At 28.9% G+C, this 25,244-nt stretch overlaps 3 protein-coding genes and 1 long non-coding RNA gene across 10 annotated transcripts; 2 read left to right on the forward strand and 2 right to left on the reverse strand.

Annotated features, from left to right (window-relative positions):
* The first annotated feature begins 3 nt into the window (after positions 1-3).
* LOC136998658 (uncharacterized) lies at positions 4-3,249 on the forward strand. The gene is made up of 2 exons (XR_010889246.1): positions 4-384; positions 581-3,249. It is a non-coding gene; the product is annotated as an uncharacterized lncRNA (long non-coding RNA).
* A 1,865-nt stretch (positions 3,250-5,114) lies between these two features.
* LOC136998654 (ABC transporter H family member 2-like) lies at positions 5,115-8,445 on the reverse strand. Of its 2 annotated transcripts, XM_067351726.1 has the most exons (4): positions 8,125-8,440; positions 7,542-7,898; positions 7,006-7,197; positions 5,115-6,805 (listed from the first exon to the last, which is right to left on the reverse strand). In XM_067351726.1, exons 1-4 carry the CDS (start codon positions 8,257-8,259, stop codon positions 6,791-6,793), a joined length of 699 nt encoding a protein of 232 aa, XP_067207827.1. In that variant the 5' UTR covers positions 8,260-8,440; the 3' UTR covers positions 5,115-6,790. The 2 variants fall into 2 exon arrangements, with proteins under 2 accessions (XP_067207827.1, XP_067207826.1); XM_067351725.1 differs by having other exon boundaries at positions 5,115-7,197; positions 8,125-8,445.
* A 161-nt stretch (positions 8,446-8,606) lies between these two features.
* On the forward strand, positions 8,607-12,624 carry LOC136998653 (BEN domain-containing protein 6-like). Its single transcript, XM_067351724.1, has 10 exons — positions 8,607-9,010; positions 9,411-9,553; positions 9,641-9,733; positions 9,826-9,973; positions 10,178-10,251; positions 10,379-10,447; positions 10,751-10,816; positions 10,939-11,001; positions 11,098-11,320; positions 11,607-12,624. Exons 1-10 carry the CDS (start codon positions 8,767-8,769, stop codon positions 11,723-11,725), a joined length of 1,242 nt encoding a protein of 413 aa, XP_067207825.1. The 5' UTR covers positions 8,607-8,766; the 3' UTR covers positions 11,726-12,624.
* Positions 12,625-13,910: 1,286 nt separating this feature from the next.
* LOC136998655 (putative nuclease HARBI1) lies at positions 13,911-15,700 on the reverse strand. 6 transcript variants are annotated; one of them, XM_067351730.1, is made up of 5 exons: positions 15,550-15,700; positions 15,342-15,477; positions 15,093-15,221; positions 14,733-14,901; positions 13,911-14,599 (listed from the first exon to the last, which is right to left on the reverse strand). In XM_067351730.1, the coding sequence occupies exons 1-5, from the start codon at positions 15,569-15,571 to the stop codon at positions 14,057-14,059; spliced, it is 999 nt and encodes a 332-aa protein (XP_067207831.1). In that variant the 5' UTR covers positions 15,572-15,700; the 3' UTR covers positions 13,911-14,056. The 6 variants fall into 6 exon arrangements, with proteins under 6 accessions (XP_067207831.1, XP_067207828.1, XP_067207829.1 ...); XM_067351727.1 differs by having other exon boundaries at positions 15,342-15,687; XM_067351728.1 differs by having other exon boundaries at positions 15,093-15,191; positions 15,342-15,686.
* Positions 15,701-25,244: the final 9,544 nt, after the last annotated feature.

Consider the following 25,244-nt stretch of genomic DNA (forward strand, 5'->3'; position numbering starts at 1 on the left):
GTGCTGTGATATGTGACGTGTTCATGAAACCTGTAAAATTATCCGAAAACTAAGATTAGCAGGGAAAGCCCAACGTAGAAGGAGTATTTTCTACTCATACAGACAGTTGTCAACCGTGTGTTTTCTCGCATAATTAGGCTTCGCTTCACGGTTGATTTAACGATTGTTTATAACCTGTCAAGGAAAAAGCATAGTTTTCGGACAATTTTACAGGTGTCTTAAAGCGATCTAGAGTGTTACTTTGTTAAATTATCATTTTATTTAGAAATGGCACGCAAGAATTCTCGGCGTGTCATTTCTCGCTTCTGACGTCACGAATCTAATATGGCTGCGGTGACTACCCAGGAGCCTTAACACTTGACGAAGTAAAACGTTTTGAAGAAGGTAATTATTTTATTTAATATATTACAATTTTCTTAGTTAACCTTTCTTAATAACTTTTCTTAGAAGTGTTATTAGTATTTCTTATCTAATTACAATTATTAAAAATCATATTTATTGTTTTTTTTATTATTTATCTAAAAAATTATTTATAATATCCAGAAATTTAATATAAATAAAATTTTTGTTTTATTTTCAGATGCAGATTTTGCGTTGCAAAAGCTTAACGAAGCCAAAAATGCATTATCATCACCACTTACTGAAGACGGAAAAAAAGATGCAACTGAACCCGTACGAAAAAAAACTACAGAAAACTATTTTAAAAAACTATTAAAAAACTATTGAGAAAACTATTAAAAAGTATTGAAAAACCATAGGAACACTATTCAAAAACTATAGGATCACTATTAAAAATCTGTTGGAAAACTATATGAAAACTACAGTTTTCAACTCAGCAGTATTTTCGTCTCTAATAGTGCTGAATATTATTAGCAAAACTATTAAGGATAATATTGAATAAACTTTTAGAAAATTCTAGTTTTAATACAAACAAATTGATATTGAGAATAACTGAAAAATAAATTATTGAATTATCAGTAGTTTTGCAGAAGATCCAATAATTTTTGTACATACTTCTTTTATTTAATTAACGATGAGTTTATTATAGATATTTTTAGATTTACGGATATAAATGAATTTCATAATAAATAATTATTTCTTTGTGATAATTTATTAATTAAAAAAACAGATGCAATCGTAATTAATATAGATACAACTACATTATTATTTATGTCAAATGTGTGTGTATACATATATGTATACCTATCCATATATATTATTACAAGTATTTTATTCTTAATCCGTTTCCAAAGTATTGAACAGAGGAATAATGCATAATTTATCATCTTTGTAAGGAATATAAACGCATTTTTTACGTATAGCAGAAAGAAAATTACAAACATCATTATTTGTGTGTCGGGCAATAAATGAAAACATTTTCGAAGATATAGTTTTATATTTACAAACTTCTTCATCAATGATTTGTAACTCTTTACCAAGAACTATATACTTCTTAGTTTGCAAGTCTGACGTCTTAAGTAAAATTAAATCTGAAATAATCATCAATGACCGATTTTCTAATAATACTGTACTGTTATTTCTTTTGATGAGGCGAGAATATTTAAAACTGTGATATAAAGTATTATTATATGTAAACCTTTGAAATGACTGGACATTGTTTTCAATTGTTTCTTTTAAAAACTGTTCAATCAATAATTTTTGTCTTAAGGATAGCTGCATTTCTGTCGATTTTCCAAATATTCTTAATTCATCTCCAAATTCAATACATTTCATAATTTTAGTTTTCTTCGTTATATATCGGAATATAGCTTTTCCCTGAACACTACAGTTTGGTCTATTGAAAATTTCACATTGTTGTTTAATATATCTTAATCTGGAATATAATTTACAGATTTGCAAAGGTATACATTGAGTTCCATGAAATAAACTTGCTATAATGCCATTAAAATGTTCAAAAGGAAACGCTGACCAAGCCCAAATAGCACCGTAATTTCTTACATACTCTGGTATGTGAAGCAATAGGTGTACATTGTATTTCATATACTCCTTTCCGTACAACGACTCCACATTTAAAACGAATTCGCGAAGTGCCGTTTTTGCTTTAAATAACTCGTCTTCTTCAATTTTTGTTTTTGAAAAAATATTTATACTGTATACAAACAACAACCAATGTTTAATATATTTCTGTGGCATTAAATCTTTTAGACAAATCAGCGAATAATACAATAAAAAATATTTCCAATCATTTGCTTTAAATTTACTATCTTTCATTAATTGTGGAGTTCTCGTAATTTCACAAGGAGGTTGAATAGCAAGTAATTTTTCGTTGAATTCAGTGATTTTAGAACCTAAATACCAATCTTTATTGTTATTTTTGGAATCAAACCAAGACGTACTGAACAATTTTGTGACACCCAATAAACACGAATGCATGTATTCTGGTGGAAATGAATGAATCACATCAAAAGTAGGCAGAAGCATTGTAATAGAAGGCCCCTTAACACCTTTTACTGCTTTCCGTTTTTCAACTGCCCTTTCAACATATATGTTATGTTTTGTTATCGTACGCATTACTCCCTTACCACCTGGATATACTCGTGTGTACCCCCTTTCAATAGCAATGTGTTCTCCTTTATTAAGACAATAAGAGCATCCATATTTTCCATTAAATTGTTTAATATTTTGAATCAAAGGTCGAGCAACTGAATCAACTGGTGAGAAAAGCGTATGAACTTTAATCAATATAGGTTCTTGATGGTTGAATGTATTACATTCAATTCCATTAATATGTAACTCAAGAAGTTCGTCTATAAATGGTCTAAGAAAAAGTTCCATAGGTGGTTTCTCAGAATTGAACCATAATCCACAAAGTAAAATATTATCACGTCTAATTCTATAAGGTAATTCGTTAATAGATACTTGGATAGGCCATATAGAATATTTTGACGAATTAAATATTTCTACGCCATCCCCACATAGCAAAATTTCATCCTACGGATGTCCGTGGGATGTAATGTAAAGGATTTTCAGATATCCCTGGGATGTCTGTACAAAGCCGTAGGATATCCGTAGGGCATCCGTGGGATATCCGAATGTCCGCTTTTCAGATATCCGTAGGACATCCAAAAATAAATCCCTGGGATATCCCTGGGATATCCTACATATGATTAAATTAGATCCCAACAATGTCCCCTGGATATTTTTTTTTATCCAGATAAAATCCAAATAAAATTATTGAATATAGGATGGTGTTAATAATCCGATCTTATATTCGAAATCATTTTAAAACCTCATTCAATCAACAAAATGGTTGCGCAACATTATTTCATTAGTTGAATGAAATCATAAGACGATTCTAAATATAAAATTGGACTATAAATACCACCTAGAAAAATATCTATTTTAAATGTTTATTTAAAATGCCTTTAAAAAATATATTTTTTTAAAAGATTTAAACAGAAATTGTTTAGTTTTAAGTTAAGGAAGCAATAAAACAGTAATCTTAATAAGTAACGTCACTCTCTTTCTCTCTCGAAAAGTTTCATATTGGGCTTGTTCGTTTTAGCTGCACTGGGGCAGCTCTGGGTCTGCTTTAAACAAGATAATACAGGACAAACTATTTATCTGTCCTGTATTATCCTGTGTAGAGCAGACCCAGAGCAGCCCCAGTGTAGCTAAAACGAACAAGCCCATTAATTATTATTTATATTTTAAAAATTTACGACAATCTCGCTTTAATGACACCACTATCAAGATATTGTTTTATTACTATTTTTTATTACTCCTTTAAAACTAAAGAATTTTTGAAACATTTTTTTAAAATACATATTTTTTTCAAATATTTTATATAGACATTTGACATGTAAGTATCTTTATGAGCATAAAGGAAAGATTATTAGCAAAATTTCTAAAAATAAAAGCTTCTAATATATTACATTATTTTAAGAATAGATACATTTCAAAAAAGGTAAAGTACGTATAAGTAATATAAATAATAGTACATTTGAAGCACATTTTATTATAAAATATGTAATTTTTTTTTAAATTTTTTATTTACTATATAATGTAAAAATAGTCACAATAAAAATAAAATTTGTATATATAAAAACGAAAATTAAAGATACGTCTTGTACATTTCAAAATTGCACTAGTCACAGTGTTAGATATAAATTAATAAACTTGATATTACTAAATATTATAACTTAATATGAATAATATTACATACATAATATTTTATACATAAAATTGCTAATATTATGTATAATTTATACACATAAACAAAATATAAAAAAAAAGTATTAAATATTTTATTGTGCAGCATTCAGTTTTTTTATTTTTTCAATTACATGACGAAGTCATGATTTAATTGGTTCCGAAATTTCGTGCTCAGTAGCTTGCGGGTATTTTAATTGAACTGTACCTACAAATACGTATAAACATTTATATAACATAAATATAAACATATACCTCTCAATATATTTTTAATTTTTTTAAACCGGATGTTTAATGAATTAGATGGAAAGTTAATCTAATTTTTATAATTTAATAACTAAATCTAATGTATGTATTATATGTATATGCATTATGTATAGATTTATTAGTGTAAATATCTATGTGTTTAAGTGTTTGTTTATGTATTTGTATGTGTGGGTATATATATATATATATATACGTAGTATATATTCACTAAACTTACATTCACTAAATTTATTAACAAAACAAACATTTATATTTCCTACATATACATAATTCTTGTCATTTTTCAAAGAACTAGTTATTCTTAAAGATGCATGTATTATGTTATCTTGTTTATGCCATAAGTTAAGAATATTATGTTACCTTGTTTACGCAATAATTAATGATGACTTAAATATTAGTATCTATAGTCTTTTTTTTACTGTAAATAAGCAAACTCTTCCTGCAATATAATTTAAAACAATAATATTGAATCCTATTTTCACTATACTATACATATACATAATATTACATACGTAAAACTAACTTATTTGTAAAAATTATATACATATATATATATATATATATATATATATAATTGTGCTATAAATATATATATAGCACAAAAATTAATATAAAATATATAAATAAAAATTGTAGTAGCGGTGTTCTACTAACCAACATCTCTCAAACATAACCTTATTTATGATATATATAGAAAGATGACCTGCATATGATATAATAATTTTAGATTTTAATAATTATCTGTCAATTTAATAGTTCCTGACGCCTTATATTATCGCTTATGCGCCTTTTTCCGTTTTTTAAGGGAGAATCATAGCACAAAACTCACACTTCACTGTCTGCGTTAATCTCAATGTTCACCGATCTACGACACTAGAATTTGATTCGAGTTGTCGATTCGAGAAAGGTTAGGTAATCAAAAAGCGGTAATCTTATACAGTAATGGGAGAAAGTTCCGTAACGGTCAAATATCTTGGAAATTAATGATTATGGAAGAAAATGTTTAATACAAAAGTTTTAATATATTAAGTGGTCTATTATATGGTTATATTGAAATGACCTTCATGTGATCTTGAAGGACACCGCAAAGGTCAACTTTGAAATCTTAAATGGAAACTCCTATTTTCTATTACATATTCTTAAAGCTGGTGTCAAGACGTTTCCGAAACACTATAATAAAGTTATTTTTTATTAAATACTTTTCGAGTTATGAGGCTTGAAAGTTACAGCATTTTGACATAAAATACAAAATATCTTGTAAAACATTCAATTTTCAGGAATCTTACCTTAATACTTTTATGCATAAAATAATGAGACGAATCAATTGATATAAAGAAAACATTGTTGCTTTTAAAAAAAAATATGCAGCTGCATGTTGCAAATTACATATTTTTTCTTCTGAAAGATTTCTGAAAATTGAATGTTTTACAAGATATTTTGTATTTTATGTCAAAATGCTGTAACTTTCAAGCCTCATAACTCGAAAAGTACTTAATAAAAAATAATTTTATTATATTGTTTCGGAAACGTCTTAACACCAGCTTTAAGAATATGTAATAGAAAATAGGAGATTCTATTTAAGATTTCAAAGTTGACCTTCGCGGTGTCTTTCAAGGTCACATGAAGGTCATTTCAATATAACCATATAATAGACCATTTGATATACTAAAACTTTTGTATTGAACATTTTCTTCCATAATCATTATTTTCCAAGATATTTGACCATTACGGAACTTTCTTCCATCACTGTATATACTGGCTTCTCGAACCAAGAACTCGATGACCAAGTTCTAGTATCGTCATATAATAGAAATAAATATTTTCTCTATATATACTTGTACTTTGCTCTTAACAAATGGACGGATTAAAATTATATTCGTATGTTATATGTGTGTTTACGCATGCACACAAAATTAAATTTGTTCTCTGTTCAAATTAAGCAAAAAAATGTCTTACTAAAAAATATTTATGTAAGAAATCTTTTGCTAAATTTGAAGAAACAGCAATTTTAATGTACGTATATTTTTTGTGCTAGAAATATCTTTAGGAAATCCTACGAATAACTATTTATTATCGATCTGTATCATTCGAATCATTTTGATCAAAATGGGATGTCCTGCGGAGATCGTACATAAGATATCCACAGGACATGCTACACGGGATATCCTCAGGTAATCCTACGGATAACGTTTTGTTCTGGATCAAACTGGGACTATTTCGATCAAATTGGGATGTCCTGGGGAGATCTTTGCTATGTGGGTCTGTATTCCATTGAATACTAATGTCTTGATCAGAAATAATATTTTTTTCTCTCAACTGATAATATATGTTTCCATTTATAACATCGCTTTCATATGACATTTTTCTAAAATATGTAAATAACTTTGTGTTTACTAGTTCTATTAATTGTTCCTTCAATGGAAGATGATAAAAATAATTAAATTGTCTTTGCAATCGACGACAATTGTAAATTTTTTCGCAATTTTTGCATTCCACTCTGTTGCAGTTTTCAAACTTCAATATTATTAAACATTTTGGACAAAAGTAATATATATTAGCTTGTACCTTTGGAAACGTTTTAAGAAAATGATACTTCGAATTGTATTGCGTATGTGGCAAATGGCAATCTACAATTTTAAGTAAAGTTTCCAATCCTACGTCCGTCATTTTGTTTCGAATAGCTGTTCCCATAATTAATAATTGGCTTTCTTCTTTGGTCAAATTACATCCTTCATATATGGGAACCCGTAATATATCCTGCAAAAAAATTTTATACATATACATTAAATATACATCCATGTTATGATGAACGTTATTCTTACTGAATGCATATTCTAGAAAAACAAAAAAATAGTTTGTAAAAGCAAAGCATTTATATTATTTTAAATAATTGTAGGTTATTTATTTTCTGAAATAGGAATTATATATATATATATACTTCTTACATTGTATGTTGCCTTGAATTTATTAATTGTGATAAATTTTTTTTATTACTGTTTAGTTTTATAATTCTCTATTTCTTTAATGTTATATTTTCAATGCCAATATAACATTTATTTCAATAAAATAATAGTTCTAAATAGTGAATTTCTTGAAATTACCTGTATTTGATTCTCATATTCTTCGTTGTCTTCATTACTTTCACTATCGCTTTTATTTTTGTGAATATCTACATTATCATTATTATAATTATCACTGTTTTCATCTTCAGAATAATTAAGATAATTTTCTTCTAAATTATTTTCATTTTCATTGGAGAAGTCAGAATCAGCTTGACTGCTGTTTGATTCTCCTAAGCTTCTTCTGCTTACAATTGTCTCATTGTCACTGTCAATTCTAATTGCATTATCTTGGAATTGATTACTATATTCTTCAATATCAATAGTAGAATCATCATTGTCTTGGATATCATGATTCCTCGTATTTTCATTGTTAGAAAGTTTATCGGAAATTGGAACCTGTAATAAATAATTGAAAAAAATAACAATAAAGCTTTATTTTATTATAAAATAATTAAATAATTAAATAGAGATTATTCATATAAATAGTCATTGAATGTATACTGCATTCAATGAAAGTTATCACTAAGTTTATGTCAAAAACATGAGAATACAAGTTTATACAAATAAATTTTCAATACAATGTTTTTTTATTTAAATAGATAATATAAATATATAATCTAACCTCAACTTCTACTATTCTTTGTTTTTCTCTTCCTGCTGAAAAGCGAGCTCGACGAGAACGAATGGTTGTCACAGGTATTTCTTCTACAATGTCGACCAAATACTTTTTATATGGTCCTCTTGATGTATTAGTCATTTTTTATGTTATTTTATATCTCAAAACTTAACTAATATACATAATAAATTGAAAAAATATATCAAACAATATTATTATTTATTCACTGCACGTGGACACGAGATTTCACAATTACAACATTTGTCGCCATTGCCGGTAAACAACATGGACAAAAGAACAGATAGTAATGTGCGGTGTTGTCAGCAGGTTATGAGCGGCCAATGAGAATAAGTGTCCTCATTGAAAATTATAATTCTATTTAGAACATGTGACCATGCACAGCCAATACGCGGACGCTATGTCATCAAAGAGCGCTAGCAACCAATCAGCGCAGCGGCAAGAATCGCGAGCGCTACTGAGTAAGATTATACCTTGCAATTGTTTCTGGTCACTCGTGTGTTGTGTTCTTATTCTCTAAGTCAGATTTATAATATTGCGGTGAATGTGTATAATTGTCAACAGATCTTAGCAGATTATAGTAGTTATTATAATATTATAATAGCAACTGCTTGCAAAACAATAGTAAAAATGAATGATAACGACTGTATTCTGCTTGAATTTGTTAACGAGGATAAAAAGATAGCAATTGGTTATCAAGATTGGCTTCTGCAAAAAGTCACAGAAAAAGAAGAATTTGCCAGATTAATCGAAAACAATATTGAAGTTGAAATAAAATGGCCTAATTGCGACATTGCACCGACATCAAATATGAAAAAACGATTGAAAACGTGTCAATGGCAGGTGGTTGTGGTTAAGTTACTTGCTTTTGGAGGTAAATAATAAGTATAATAATTTAATATTATTTATTGTAGATATCTATACTTTCGATTAATAGACTGGCATATGTACATATAGATATATAAAGAGAGTTTCGATAGATAGTTGTATTTTATTATATATGATCACCATTTTTTTTAAATTAACTTTGGTTAAAGTTATAACCATAATTTTAATTGAATTGTACGCAGGGCTTAATTTCTAAAAAAATAAGAACCGGAACGCATGAAAAAGATATTTCTTCTTCTGATATTTATTAAATAACTATTAAATTTCAGATTAAAAAAAAATTGAAACGCCATTCCGGTCAAAATTAAGCCCTGATTGTATGTGTATCTTTAAGATAATATTTGTTGAATAATTGTATTAAAATTTTTTTGATTCTAATTTTTAAGAATGGGTAAAAATGTGCGAGTATAGAGATAATTTAACAGAATATGGCGTATTACAACCAACCAAAAAAGATCGAAAAATAATACAAAGAAAAGAATGGAATGATGATGATGAAAATAGTGAAATACGTTCAAAGAAAAAAATGGTTAATTTTATAAATAACATATAACTTTAAATACTAATATAAATACGTTTATATTGTATAATAATTTTGAACTTTTTTTGAATATAGAACAAAGTTGGTGTAACAAAAAATGAAATTAATGAATCAAAATCATTACAATTACTTAAAGAATTAAAATCATTTAAAAGAGCTCCAATTGAAGTAAATATTTATTTTTATGTTTTGAAATAGAAAAAACAATAATCTAAAGTTTTCAAAAGTAATGATACGATTTCTTCCTCTTTTGTAAATAGATTGACTATGGAACATCTTCAGATGAAGAAAATTATTCCAAAATGTCAAAAAATGATTTGAGTGTGAAGAATGACTTATTGAAGTTCAAAAATGAATCGTTAAAAAAAGAAAACGCTGCACTACGGGTTACTCTACATTCCTTAGAAAGTTTGTTATTCGTTATATTATAACTCGTACACTGTTATATTAATCCATCAGAAACTGAATTTTTTAATTTTAGAAATTTTAGTACATTTTGTATTTTGTTATTTGTACATTAAGAGAGTATTTTCCTATGTCATTAAGTATTTAAATATCGTAAATTTGTACCATTTTTTCTTTATTTATAACTTTTTTATATTTGATTTTTAGATCTGCCAAAGATGAAAGACATGACGGAAGCTGTTCTGAGCAATTTGGAGAAGATTAATGAAAATGTTCATTTGGTAACACTTATAAAATTGTATATTAAAATTTTTAATAACTTTCTGTTTAATCAATTAATAATATACGTTAATACTTAAATATATACGTTAAATATATACGTTAATAATAACGTTTATTTAATTATAGTTTTTGGGTAAAAATCTTCTGGAGACTGCACCTTCAACTTCAAAACTCAATCCTACTACTAATTATAAGGTTAGTTTTCCTTCTCACAAAGTAACATATTTTTCATAAATGTTTCAAGAATATATGACATGATTTTAGTAATATTACAGAATAGTAAAAATATTGAAATATTAATTATGTATAAATAGTACTTTTAATATTTATCTGTATCGCTTTAATTTAATGTTATTCTGAATGCAAAGTATAATAATAATATATGCTTCTCTATTAATTGAAATTGTCACATTTAATAAATACCTTAAATATATTTAAACGAAACTTTAGTTTAGGAAAATGAAATACATTTGAAAGCTAATTATGAAATTATTATAGTTTACAGATAAACGAAGTTCTGAATCGCGAGTTGATGAAGAGCCTATTCCCTATTTTACTAATGAGGTTCGTTCTTAATATCAAATTTTGTTCCAAACATCATAATATATATTTCAAGCTATAATTTTTAATGTTTCTTTACGCTACTAATTGGTATAATCTAATGTTTTCTTCTAATATATTTGTAGAATACTATAGATGAATGCAGCGACAGAAGATTCAATATGCCCAGTAAAAAGTCATCTAATGATGTGAGTTATCTAATGATTATTTATTTTAATTAAAAGTATGTTTATAAAAACTATTTGTATTATTTAATTTGTATTATTTATTTGCACGAAAAACAGATTGATCTCGGCGGAAAAGGCAAATATTTTCTCAATGCTTCTTTAATAAGAAATTGCAACAAAAGTAGCGTATCACAATATACGTGCGATTTGCTATCAGTTATGTTTACTAAAGAAGAATTAGCATCTTGTAGCTTAACGGGAAAAATCCCAAATACTATGAAAGGTACAGCTACTAAAGCTAAGCTGCGTCTCGATCCAAATCGCATCGAAGCAATTGAAGGTAAAGATACAAATATAACAGTTTATTAAATAATATAAAGACTGGAACATTTTCGTACTGTCTGAATTTGATCTTATATAATCTTTTACTTTAAAAGTTTACTGCTGTCTGGTTAATTTGTGTTTTATTTCGAATACTGCATACTTTTTCTCAGCAGAAAGATTTTTATAAATGCAATTTGACATAAAATTCAATAAAAATATTTCTTGTAAAAACCAGTCTTCACTATTTATTATTATCAAAATAAGATTTGACATGCTTCTAACATGCCTTGATTTTGTTAAAGCACATGTATTTTCAAAATTTGAGTGTACGAAGGATAGTACAAAGCTGTTCAAACTTGCAATACGGCAAAAGTGCAATAATGCTGTACCTCGGGCATCAAAAACTCATCAGAATCATTAATGTAACGTTGAACTACATTTTTATTTTAGTTTTTTGGAATTGCCAGTATAAAAGCTGGAAGTATATCAGTTCCGGATGTGTCACCTTGACATTTTTTTTTATAATAAAATATATAATATTTTAACTTTTAACTATGTGCCAATTTAATTTCTGCGGATAAATTATTTTATATAAGTTTTGCCAAATATTATAATAAAATATTATTAAAAAATAAAAGTTTATAATATTTTATATTATACAAATTTTATATATAAATGTAAATTATATAAAGTTATAGAGAATAAATAATATTTCATTAATACACATGTCTTATAATAATATTTATTAACTAACAAATATTTATAAATCATATTATGTGTGTATTACATACACATTTGACACAAATAATAATGTAGTTGTATCTATATTAATTATGAGTGATTGCATCTGTTCTTTTAGTAAATAAACTTATTACAAAAAATAATTATTTATTATGAAATTTATATATATATATACTTATATAGTTACCTATTATTAAATATCTATTATAAACTCATAGTTAATTAAAAGAAGTAAAAAAACTATTGAATCTTCTGCAAAACTACTGATAATTCAATAATTTATTTTTCAGTTATTCTCAATATCATTTTGTTTGTATTAAAACTAGAATTTTCTAAAAGTTTATTCAATATTATCCTTAATAGTTTTGCTAATAATATTCAGCATTATTAGAGACGAAAATACTGCTGAGTTGAAAACTGCAGTTTTCATATAGTTTTCCAATAGATTTTTAATAGTGATCCTATAGTTTTTCAATAGTGTTCCTATGGTTTTTCAATACTTTTTAATAGTTTTCTCAATAGTTTTTTAATAGTTTTTTTAAATAGTTTCCTGTAGTTTTTTTTCGTACGGGAAGAGAAAAAAAATGAAACTTGTTCATTAATTGATGCAAATAAAACATTTAATGGCCTCACAAAGCTATCTTATTACTTATCGAGGAGTATTGTATCCGAAAAGATGATTTTGCTTCTGGCAAAATATCTCAAAAAAAAATTTGGGAAGCTATCAGTAAAAAACTTATCAATGAAGGTCACAATGTTAATGGACTGCAATGTTTATCTAAATTTCAAGGATTAAAAAGAACATATAAAGTAACAAAGGATCACAATTCAAAATCTGGAAACAACATTAGATCTTGGATATATTTCAATATTATGAACGATTTAGTGGGAAATAAATCTTATATTAATCCAGTAGCAACAATAAGTTCAATTGGTTTACATGTAACATCAAGTAAACGCAGTCGATCAGAATCAGATTATGATTGTGAAAACACACCAAAACGTTCGAATAACACAATAAGTAAAAACCAATTATCAAATAAAGAAATTTTGTTACAAATTTATGAATCAAAAGAAACTTTTGAGAAAAATCGAGAAAGACGTCATCAAGAAAAAATGAAGCAAAGAAGTGAAGCAATAGAAGTTATGAAGCAAATTGTAACGAATTTAAAAAAATAATTTTTAGAATAGTAGTTTGTATTTAGAGTATTTCATATGTGTTTTAATGAAAAGACTTTATTATAGTTATGTTTCAGAAGTTTAAAGAAATATTTTTTGTTTTTTAATATTTAAGAATACTGGTTGTGTTCAGAATTTTTTATATTATATGAATGAAAATACTTTAGTTTAATAAGTTTAAAAAAATATTTTTTGTTTTTTAATATTTAAGAATACTGGTTGTGTTCAGAATTTTTCATATTATATGAATGAAAATACTTTAGTTTAATAAGTTTAAAAAAATATTTTTTGTTTTTTAATATTTAAAAATACTGGTTGTGTTCAAAATCTTTTATATTATATGAATAAAAATACTTTAGTTTAATAAGTTTAAAGAAATATTTTTTGTTTTTTAATATTTAAGAATACTGGTTGTGTTCAGAATCTTTTATATTATATGAATAAAAATACTTTAGTTTAATAAGTTTAAAGAAATATTTTTTGTTTTTTAATATTTTAGATGAATAGTAATTGTGTTCAGAGTCTTTCATATAGTATTAACAAAAAATATCTATATTATATATCAATGAAAGACTGAAAAGTTGTGTATTATATTTATAAAGTCTTTAGTATCTTAATAAATTATATGTGCAATAAAAACTAATTCATGATTTATTTAATAATGCAATAAAAACAATAAAAACCAGTTACATTTTTTTGCAATTTGTATTAATTTATTAACATACAAACAAATTGATATAAAAAATTATGCTAAATAGTATTTATTCTTATACAATTTTTGTTTCTATAAAAAAAGTTTTACATAATATTTTTACATAGTACTTAAAATTAATCATACATCTCGTATTACCAATTGTTCACAAATATAATTTCTCTTTATTATTCCACGCTGATTACCATGTAAGAATTCTGCACGCGTCATATTATTATTTAATAATTCACAATGTGATATATTATTTAAATCAATATCATTAAAATTATCATTTCGTAATAAACAAATGTTATGTAAAATACAACAAGTCAAAATCATTTTAGGAATAATATCGAGTCGTTCCATGTCAAGTAATGTTAAAAGAGATCTAAATCTACCTTTTAATAATCCAAACGCTCTTTCAATTGCCATTCGAGTAGAAGAATAACAAAAATTGAAATTTTTTTGTTTAACAGATAAATGCCCATTGTCTCGATAAGGAACAAGTAGATGCTCATGAATTGCGTATGCTGCATCACCTATTAAGTGAGATTCATTGGGAAACTTGTTAGGATCATTAAGGTAGTTAGAGACTTCGGATAATCTAAAAACTCGTTGATCGTGGACAGAACCCGGATTTCCAGCATAGCAATGAATAAAATGACATTCATGATCACATATTGCCTGAAATAAAAAATATAAACACTGTTATGAGTTTTCATGATTAATAACCTCATTTAATGTAAAAAAAAAATCTATGATAAATATTTAATTTCCACATACTTATATTAATTAATATAATAAAGTACTATCCTACCTGTAAGTGAATCGAATGATGTCCTTTTCGATTCACGTAAGTTTCTGGATCTTTATGTGGTGCAGGAATATTGATATGGGTACCATCAATTGCTCCTATAACTTTAGGAAACCCACTTGCAGCAAAAAAACCATTTTGTATTTCTATTGCTTTTTCTTCATTTGGCCAACTGATAAAAACTGGTGCTAATTCTATTAAAGCATTTATAACTCTTCTTACAGATTTTAACGCTGTTGCCCTCGCTACGTTAAATTTTTCGCAAATAGATTTGAAAAAGGAAAAAAATTATATAAGATAAATAAAATATTTATTTTTTAATAAGCTTGATATTTTTATAAATATAATGCAATATGTATATACCTATATGAATCTGAAGTTGACATTTTCCAAATGGCAATTAACAATTGCTTCTTAGGCGATATGGTAGGGCAACCAGGTTTTTCTCTTATTAATTTTTTACTAATTAATGTTAATATAAATTCAAATGTTCTTGGAAACATTTTACAAAAAAAATTATTACGCGTTTTTATATATATATATATATATATATATATTAATATATATAATATTATCAATAAAAAAACTATATAAAATATAAAAAATATTTACCTAAAATGAGATTTAAATTGATTATCACTGTATTGAGGAATAATAACCTCAACATAATTTTTAATGCGAAGAATATGTTTCTTAACATCTTTTATGCAGTTTGTCATTTCAATTTCTCCATCCTCTTCTTTGCTTTCTGAAGAAGAAGATGAAAATATAATATCGTAATATTCATTTACCGCAACGGATAAAATTGCACATTGCTCACGATCATCACAAAGCGTCGCCATTTTTAACTATACAAATCGTGTACTGATCGTTCGTCTTGGAGTTAGCGTTTGCGTACTATGTTCAAGACGAACAGCGCTGTAAGCTCACTTTCAGCATCAGTACTGACAGCATGAAAGCAAGCAAGACGAACGCACCCATAGTATACCCACACGGAACAAAAACCTCTAATGGATATCCATCCTAGATGTCCATCATGGAGATTCGAAACCTCTATTAGATGTCCATGTAATCTCCTATAGATGTCTATTAGACATCCACAGTTCCGCATTACATACCTCTATTCGACATCCATTAGATATATTCATAGATATCATATGGAGCAATCATAGATGTTCCATAGATATGTCATAGAGCTTTGATGGATTGTAGTTTCAATTTGTCATTAATAGAATTATTCGGAAGTAAAGTGACAAATGTGATTGCAAGATAGTCTTGTTTATGTAGGTGTTAACAGAATGTCACCATGTTCTGACTGTGAGACAGTTTGGATTGTGACACATTTTGAAAAAATTTTGAAGACAGATTCTGAAAGTTCAATAAATTTTACGTCAGAAATGATTATTTTAGAATTTTTTCCTGACCGGTTTAGTAGGAAAAAGCCACGAAAAAACGTCCGTTTGGGCCTTAATAGGTTAACGTAACTTACGAGCTTCAGAACACTAGGAAAGAAAAATCCAGCGCTCTCGAGATTTTGCGTGATTACTGAGCATACCTTTAATTAAAAAAAAACGTGGACACTCAGGGGTTTCAATCATTTTTCACGAAATGGTGCTCAGGTGAATAAAAAAAAAGAAAAATGCGATTTTTAACACGTTTTTACAGTCGATATGTCGAAATAAAAAAAATATTGGATCGAAATTCTAAAAAGAGCGTCTTATAAGGGAGACTTTGAACTTTCCAAAAAGCCCATGGTGGATGTCGTAGAAGATAGCTTCGTGCGCGCAGCAAGCAGAACCGCAGGAAATAATACGTAATGTCAGGTCTCTTCGTTCCTGCTAATTATCCCGCCTTTTGTCGTTATGCGGTATTAGTTAACGCGACTGCAGCAGCGTGGCGAGGCGAGCTGCTGCGTTTGTTACGCGACACGACTGTTATCGTTATCGCTACTCTTCTTTCTCGCGACAACGAGAATCTGTTACGACAATTTGTTCTGGAGCTACGGATGTTTAAAGTTAAAAGTACGAATTTTGCTTTAACCGCCAATGGCTTAGTTTGCACCGATTGTTTAGTACACGTATCAAATACAAAATCTGCTTCTCCGATAGATATAAATCGTTTAGTGTAAAATATACACCAATCAAAGAAGCTGATTTAGTACTTGGTACGCGTACTAAACAATCGGTGTAAACTAAGCCAATAACTTGGTCAAAAAAAATCATACAGCATTTACAAAAAAGCAAATTGTTGAGAATTGTATGAGCTTTAACGTCGTGAAATCGGTTTTTGACAAAAAAAATTTTTCTAGTCCATGCACGTTGCCCAATTTGGGGAAATTTTTTTATTTCCGGATTGGTCCGTTCAATGGAGAATAACTCAGTTAAAAATAATGATACGGGAGTTTTCTGCAAAAATTCAGAAACTAGAAGATTCAAGCACTTTTTTTAAAGATTTTTTTCGTCCATTTTTCGCGGAGATACAGCCGCTCAGAAAACACTCAAAAATTGACCCGAAATTTTCTATCCCTTAATTTTGACGCGTAGTGTGTTACGTTACGTATACTATAGATTGGAGTGTATTGGAGTGATTAGGAGCATATTGGGACATGAGACGAGACGAGACAAACCTTAGTTCAGAGGTCAAATCACTCAACTCTATACCTTAGAACATATATACTGGAAGGGGCATAACCTATCTAAATATACATAACAAAAGTGTCCCCTACATCTATCTATCCTTGTCTGTACAAAATCGGTTAATGCGCTTGCGCGAATGAATAACCGCTTAAGTTGAAAGTAGAAAAATTTAAAATAGGTGGAAGGCATTTGAAAATTTGATTATAACAATTTATTCTTTAAATTATATTATAATATAATTGCAATATATTATAAATTATATATAATAATATGTAATAATATGTAACAATAGTCTTGCGAAATAAAATAAAAATAATGATGCACATAACCAAAAACAAATACTGTAATGAACAATAATTATATACAGGATGTACAGGATAAAATAAAATAAGATAACAAACTTTGAGGAGCAAGACCAAACATGAAAAAAAATTTGACATCAACATATGTCTGTCACACACACAAACCCACTGTTACTGATATAAAATATATATTATTAATGAAAAATAAAAAAGTAATATTTATTATTATGTAATATTCTCGCTCCTCTAAAGTTTGTTATCTTATTTTAATTATATCTTCTATATATATAGTAACTAGTACAATAAAAATTATTATAATAAATAATAAAAAAATATTTAAAAATTTTATTGATGTTTAAATAGTATTAGTTTTGTATCCTTTTTATGATTATTTCTTTAGACTTGATTATATTAGAAGACTTGTCATAGATAAGCTTGTCTAGTTTGTCATCACACACATCAACATAATCGACGCATGCGTATTGCAATAAAATGTACAGACAAGAATAGATAGATGTTGAGGACAACGGCAAGTCAGCTATGCCCCTTCCAGTATATATGTTCTAAGCTCTATACAAACTAGAAAGCGCCTTTAGTTTACATCAAACGATGCAACTTGTTGCAGCAACTCGTAAGCGATCTAGTAAACTATTAGAAATGCACCATACAGCACATAGCATTTTTAGTAATTTACTAAATCGCTTGTGAATTGCTGCAACAAGTTGCATTGTCTGATGCATGCTTTTCCATATAAGCGGCATAAGAGAGTGGTCAGACAAAGAAAGACAGTGCAATTGTTTTGTCTCTTTTTTTTGTAGGCTTATAGAAAGCCTCCATTTTTTATATACAATGGGCTTGTTCGTTTTAGCTACACTGAGGCTGCTCTGGGTCTGCTCTACACAGGATAATACAGGACAGATAAATAGTTTGTCTTGTATTATCTTGTTTAGAGCAGACCCAGAGCTGCCCCAGTGCAGCTAAAACGAACAAGCCCAATGTGTAGAGTATACATGAGTATACACATGTATAGAGTTCAGTGAAGAGAATCTACAACAGAAAGAGACAAAACAACTCAAATAATCTCTTTGTTTGATCGCATCTTGAGCAGCACAGCGCTTCTTAGTTTGTATAGAGTTCGCTGAATTTATGTAAACATTCAAAATATAATAAAAAAGTTTTCAATTATTTTTTTTATTTAATAAAAATTGCCAAAAAACTTTTCTATTTCTTTGTGGTCAAAGTGGTCTCTTTCCGTAAAGTTTAATTCATAAAGACCATCGCCTGTAACAGCATACATGTGAAAGTTATCAAATTCTAAAGTAAATACAGTTTTACGTTTGTCATCCACGAAATACGTCTAAAAATTTTTAAGCCAATTAATAATAATTTAATAATAAAGTACAAGATACAAAAAATTTAAAAATAATACAAACTTGAATGGCAACACTCTGTCTCTGATCCCATAAACTGCGTTATGATCCCCCGTCATAAAAGTGTACCGATTATCCGATGAGCAACACAATAATCTGCCATATTTGGAAGAATCCCATGTACGTACAACTTTGGATGTTCTAAAATCACAGTAACAAATATAAAGAAATTGAATGGCTGATTAATATTAACAATAGGATTTATTACTTTATATCCATTTTTTTAATAGAATCATTAAAACACATGAGAATAGTGTGAGGATCCTCCCATAGTAGGTGGTGAAAATAATTATCATATTTTTCATCCATTACCTTATAACTAAAATTCCTTTACATTAGTTTGTTCTATATTTTATTCCAAATATACATAAAAACCTATACACTGTCAGCGAAAAAAAGACCCATGATCTACGCATAGGAGAAGCATAGCGGCCAAAGTAGGGAGAGCGTTGCGCGTTAAGGCCATCACACACAAAATGACATAACTGCATATGCATAGCATAAGACCGTCTTGACCAATGGGCATCTAGCACAAAGGCGTCATATTGATAGACGCTAGATGCTCATTGGTCAAGACGGTTTTATGCTATGCAAATGCAGTTATGTTAAGGCACTATAAAACGTGAGTATTCTCATCTCTGCGCCATTTTCGCTCCATTCCCCCACTCCTTGCCCTCTCGCCATTTTAGCTTCTTAGCTCGCCCTCGCTGAGATAAGAAGTTTATGGTGATTAGGCGAGAAGGCAAGGAGTGGGGGAATGGAGCAAAAATGGCGCAGAGAAGAGAATACCTATATCTTTAGTGCTCTAGGTAGTTTTCCACCAAGAGACACAAGCGACACAAAATCACACAGTGTTCAACATAATGTTTTCCTACAACGACACAGCTCGACACAAATATACACAGCTAAAGAGGTGAGTCAAGGTCAAGATCTATAGAGAGAAGGTTACCCAAGATCTATAGAGAGAAGGTTACCTCATGCGCAAAGAGGGACGAGCGGCAAGAGGGACAAATGCAGAGAGGGGCGAGCGGCAAGAGGGGCAAATGCAGAGAGGGGCGAGCGGCAAGAGGGGCAAATGCAGAGAGGGGCGAGCGGCAAGAGGGGCAATGATGATCTCATCGGCAAACAGAAGCTATCTCAGACAGCTACTGTTTGTCGATGAAATCATCATGCTCTCCCCTTTCTTCATCGCCCCTCGCCATCAAGCTGTTTCTAGTTCCCCCTCTTCCTTCATCGCTCCTCGCCGTCAAGCTGTTTCTAGCTCTCCCCTTACTTCATCGTCCCTCACCCTCAACCGGTTTTACTGAGGTAACCTTCTCTCTATAGATCTTGAAGGTTACCTCAGTAAAACCGGTTGTTGGCGAGGGACGATGAAGGAAGGGGAGAGCATGATGATCTCATTTGCCAACAGTAGCTGTCTGAGATATCTTCTGTTCGCCAATGAGATCATCATTGCCCCTCTTGCCGCTCGCTCCTCTCTGCATTTGCTCTTTTTGCCGCTCGTCCCTCTTTGCGTATGAAGTAACCATGGGTGTTTACGATAATTCAAGTTCGAGTTAGTTTCACTAGGACCGAAAAATGAGATAAACATAACCATCTAGAACCTTTATGATTTATGACAACTCGACGCTGTCTTGTATTGCTTGAGTTAAATTAATTGAATTTGTTGAGTTTATAGAGCAAATTTTATTGTAATAAAAAAATATCAACTGCAAATCAGTCTATGAAAGAAACAAATAATGTTGGTATGTATGTTGGTATACCTCTTTAATAGATATAATTATATATATATGTATATAATTATATTTATTAAACTCAACAAATTCAATGAATTTAACTCAAGCAATACAAGACAGCATTGTGTTGTCATGAATCATAAAGATTCTAGATGGTTATGTATATCTCATTTTTCGGTCCTAGTGAAACTAACTCGAACTTGAATTATCGTAAACACCCCTTCTCTCTATAGATCTTGAGTCGAGATGATTTGTGTTCAATTCATGGCTGCCAATTATTTGACAAACTTAGGGAAATATTATTTTATGTACTATTATATTTTATGTACTATATTATTTTATGAAAATTGTGAAGTTCAAAATTTATTTTTGTAAATTATACTTACAATGCAATTAAAGCAGATGTATGTACATATACATATGAGTAAAATTTCAAGAAAAAATTCACTATAGAACGCCAACTATGGCTGTACTAAGAATTATAATGTTCCAACAAGCGGCTTTACACAACTGTTTTGTGCCTGACACTGTGTCTATTTGTGTCTCATTAGTGGAAAACTACCTTTATTGCTGCACTGAGTTCACACTGCACTGAACTGAATTGAAATAGTGCAAGCGGGGACAAGTTAGTGTAAGTAAGTATAAAGAACGTTTCAGTGCAGTGATCAACATGACGCACCGCGTAATATTAAATGAATTATTAGATTCTTTGGATGAAGAATATATAAATCTAGTGCCACCATTTATACCTCTTTTAAATGACGATAACGGTGGTAAGATATGTATTTGATGTGCAATGTATTATTATTTATTGTTATATATTAATAAAATTAAAATTTTTTGGAAATTTAATCTAACCTAGTAGCTATTTTTTTTTTTTTTTTTTAATTTTGATGAGTTACAATTATTACATCCAATTTTTGGAATGATACAAAGGATTGAACGTGTCAAAATAAATAATTAAATAGAAAATATTGTTCAAAATTATGACAAATTGGGTTTTATCATGCATTTTCGATTATCGAGGATAGTAGCATATGAACTGATAGATCGATTTAGAGTGTTGGAAACATTTATTTCTTTACAAAGTATATATTATTTTTAGATAAAAACAAAGCTTTGAAGATAATATTTAATTAAATTTTTCATATATATATATATATATATATAAAAATAAAAATATGTATATATATATATATATATATATATATATATATATATATATAAAAATAAAAATATGTATATATATATATATATATATATATATATATATATACATATTTTTCAGCTGTTCTGTAAATTTGCAATTATTATTAACAATAAGTATAATTTTATGTTACACAAATACAGCATAAAAAACTTTTATATACATTTAGCTTCTCTAAAAAGATAAAACTTTTTACATTTAATAAAAGTTAGTACTATCACAGCTTCATTTTCTGAAATTCAGATTATTAGTACAATTTCAGTGTTTATAATTTAATTTTAAGAGAATTATTAATTACTTTAATATTAAATAGGTTACTTTAATATTTATAATAGATTATGTGTATTTTTTAAATTTTCCACTTATTACGAAATATATATGTAATCGTTCAATTTTACTTTTATCTTACTAAGCAAGTTTATACTCTATATTTCTTTTATATCTTTTATATTTCCCGCTCATTTTGTAATTAATTTTTTTTTCTCTCTCTAACGAAGTATACAGGTTTTGTTGAGCGTGCGGTTAAGAGAACATTGTACCAACTTTATCTATACGTTTATTAAAATATATCTCTCAGTAATAAAACCTCCTCTGAAATCGTTAATTCGATTGAACCTCCATGCTTGGAATAAGAAGGGCAACAGGTTGTAGGGCCCCAAGATCTATAGAGAGAAGGTTACCTTATGCGCAAAGAGGGACGAGCGGCATGAGGAGCAAATGCTGAGAGGGGCGAGCGGCAAGAGGGGCAATGATGATCTCATCGTCAAACAGTAGCTGTCTCTCTCGCACGCTTTAGTGTTTTCTCTCTCGCTCCTTTAATATAGAAATGCTTTAAGTTTTTATCAAAAAAATACTTTTATTTTGTAAAATATTGATAGCACTGGAAATTGCGTAATAAAAATTGAAAAGTAAATTAGAAAGGCGCTATAAATTACATATATTGCAAATTATAGCGCTAAATATTTAACGTTTATAATGTTAAATATCGCTGCAACAGATGCATTTGTAATACAAATTGCTTTGTACTTGTATTTAGACTGTAATATTAATGAAAATAAAATATAATTTGGGGATGTACACAAAAAACATCATTTGTAAAGTAGTAAAATAAAAGAAAAAATAGTACATATTTAAAAATTATAATTTTTAAACAGGAGCGGAAAGAGCCAAAAAGCAAGTTGATCGTGCAATAGTGTATTACTTAATTTACATTATCGTAGAATATAAACGTTTCGGCTTGTCATCAAGCCCTTATCAATATAAATAATAAAAATAACAAAAAGGCGCAACGCATTAATTACAAAGAAGTGAGAACATAATACAGTTTTTTGGAATAATCCAAAGAAGAACAGCCATAACGTTCAAAATCAAAAGACATTAAGACTGTATTCAGATTAAAAGAAAACAAATAAGAATTCCTATTATATTAAAACCGCTAGTCGAAAACAGAGTTAAAATAATGTTACATACTTGTGGTAAAAACATAGTGTAGGCAAAAAGAACATCCCCTCAATAGTAAGATAGAAGAGAAGCACTTAGGTCCATCTTAAATGATGGTCAAAATCTTAATGATCATAAAAGAGTGAACCAAATTAAGGTGAAAGTAAAGAGAATGAAAGGAAGGGAGGGGAGAACGAAAAGGCAAAGAGTAAAAGAGGCATATGTAGAATGGAGGGGATAAAAATGTTAGTGTAGGAGAGAGAAGTAATAAAATTATAATGAAGGAAACAGATTAATAATAGGGAGATAAGCATCAGGTAACCTTTCAGTGTCATTCTGATTATTCAAGCCTGCACGTTGTCTCTTAATAAAAACTATTTCTGAAATCATTCTTTTTGCATAAGAAGGTTCACCGTCCAATATTTTTACATTCTCCCAGTCAAACTCGTGAGAGGACTCAATCTTGCTTTTGATCAACTTGCTTTTTGGCTCTTTACGCTCCTGTTTAATAATTTTGATTTTGAAAATCATATGAGCCTTATATCATTTTAATTTTAAAAATTATTTTTAAAATAATATTTATTGTTTATATGCATTATTTACAAAAGAAATATTATAAAGAAATTTATTTTTTATATTTAATTGTGAAAACCTCAAAAATTGTCAAGAAATTGTAACTGAAATTCATAAATGTAAGTACAATTCTAGGGTAATATAAAAAGCATCATACACAAATTTATTATGATACAAACTTAAATAATGAAATTGTAATATATGTTTCAACATTGCAAATGTGAATATTTATATGATAAAATTTACAAAGTGTTAACAATTTTCAAATATTTGCTAATAAAATATAAAAATTGTATGTATTTAGATAAAAAAAATATTGTTTAGGTTATGTGGGTTAAATTATTTCTTCGGTTTTGTTCATTTATATGTTAGGGGAATATGTTAGGGGAAATAACAGACAAAATAATTAATATACGTACCTTCGATTTTTACTATATAACCTCTTAAACTGACACATGAAAGTCAATAATGAGAGCAAGTGACAGGGTTAGAAACAGTTAGAAAAGGAAGAACTTTGAAAGAGAGAGACAGCTACTGTTTGTCGATGAGATCATCATGCTCTCCTTTTCCTTCATCGCCCCTTGCCATCAAGCTGTTTCTAGCTCCCTCCTTCCTTCGTCGCCCCTCGCCATCAAACTGTTTCTAGCTCCCCCCTTACTTCATCGTCCCTCGCCCACAACTGGTTTTTTTAAGTTAACCTTCTCTCTATAGATCAGTGATGCGATCTTTCCCACAGCGGTCCCGGCTCGGCTGTGCTCGGCTGCCTCACACAACCTTACAGAAGCGTACGTCACGTATCTGTGTGCACACGGATACGTGACGTAGCGCTTCTGTAAGGTTGTGTGAGGCAGCCGAGCACAGCCGAGCCGGGACCGCTGTGGGAAAGATCGCATCACTGCTATAGATCTTGGTGGGCCCCAGGTTTTGAGGTAAAATAAAAGAGGAAGGACGAAAGAGAGGTTATAGTGCCACGTGTCATTAATTGGAAAAATCTTGCGGTCGGTAAAAGTTGAGACAAAATGGAAGGCCTAAAACATTTTCAAATCCAGAAGTTTAATGGACAAAATTTCCTATGGAAATAATATTTCGAGCGGAACCAGGTATGTTCAAACTCGTGAATGGAAGCACTCAATGTTCAGCAAATGAAGGTACCGGCACGTACAACATGGAACAATCTAAACGCAAAGGCAA

This window comes from Linepithema humile, chromosome 3, assembly GCF_040581485.1.
Source record: "Linepithema humile isolate Giens D197 chromosome 3, Lhum_UNIL_v1.0, whole genome shotgun sequence".
NCBI classification, from domain to species: Eukaryota; Metazoa; Arthropoda; class Insecta; order Hymenoptera; family Formicidae; genus Linepithema; species Linepithema humile.

What these genes read in the sequence shown, in the direction of transcription:
- LOC136998654 (XM_067351725.1), bottom strand. Translation starts at nt 8,259, where the DNA reads ATGACTAATACATCAAGAGGACCATATAAAAAGTATTTGGTCGACATT. An exon ending in AAAGAATAGTAGAAGTTGAG is followed by an intron (nt 7,899 to 8,124) that starts GTTAGATTATAT and finishes TATTTATTACAG; the next exon opens with GTTCCAATTTCCGATAAACT. An exon ending in AATATGAGAATCAAATACAG is followed by an intron (nt 7,198 to 7,541) that starts GTAATTTCAAGA and finishes ATTTTTTTGCAG; the next exon opens with GATATATTACGGGTTCCCAT.
- LOC136998653 (XM_067351724.1), top strand. Translation starts at nt 8,767, where the DNA reads ATGAATGATAACGACTGTATTCTGCTTGAATTTGTTAACGAGGATAAA. An exon ending in TTAAAAGAGCTCCAATTGAA is followed by an intron (nt 9,734 to 9,825) that starts GTAAATATTTAT and finishes TTTTGTAAATAG; the next exon opens with ATTGACTATGGAACATCTTC. An exon ending in TTAATGAAAATGTTCATTTG is followed by an intron (nt 10,252 to 10,378) that starts GTAACACTTATA and finishes ATTTAATTATAG; the next exon opens with TTTTTGGGTAAAAATCTTCT.
- LOC136998655 (XM_067351727.1), bottom strand. Translation starts at nt 15,571, where the DNA reads ATGGCGACGCTTTGTGATGATCGTGAGCAATGTGCAATTTTATCCGTT. An exon ending in CAATTTAAATCTCATTTTAG is followed by an intron (nt 15,222 to 15,341) that starts GTAAATATTTTT and finishes AATGTTTCCAAG; the next exon opens with AACATTTGAATTTATATTAA. An exon ending in ATCATTCGATTCACTTACAG is followed by an intron (nt 14,600 to 14,732) that starts GTAGGATAGTAC and finishes TTTTTATTTCAG; the next exon opens with GCAATATGTGATCATGAATG.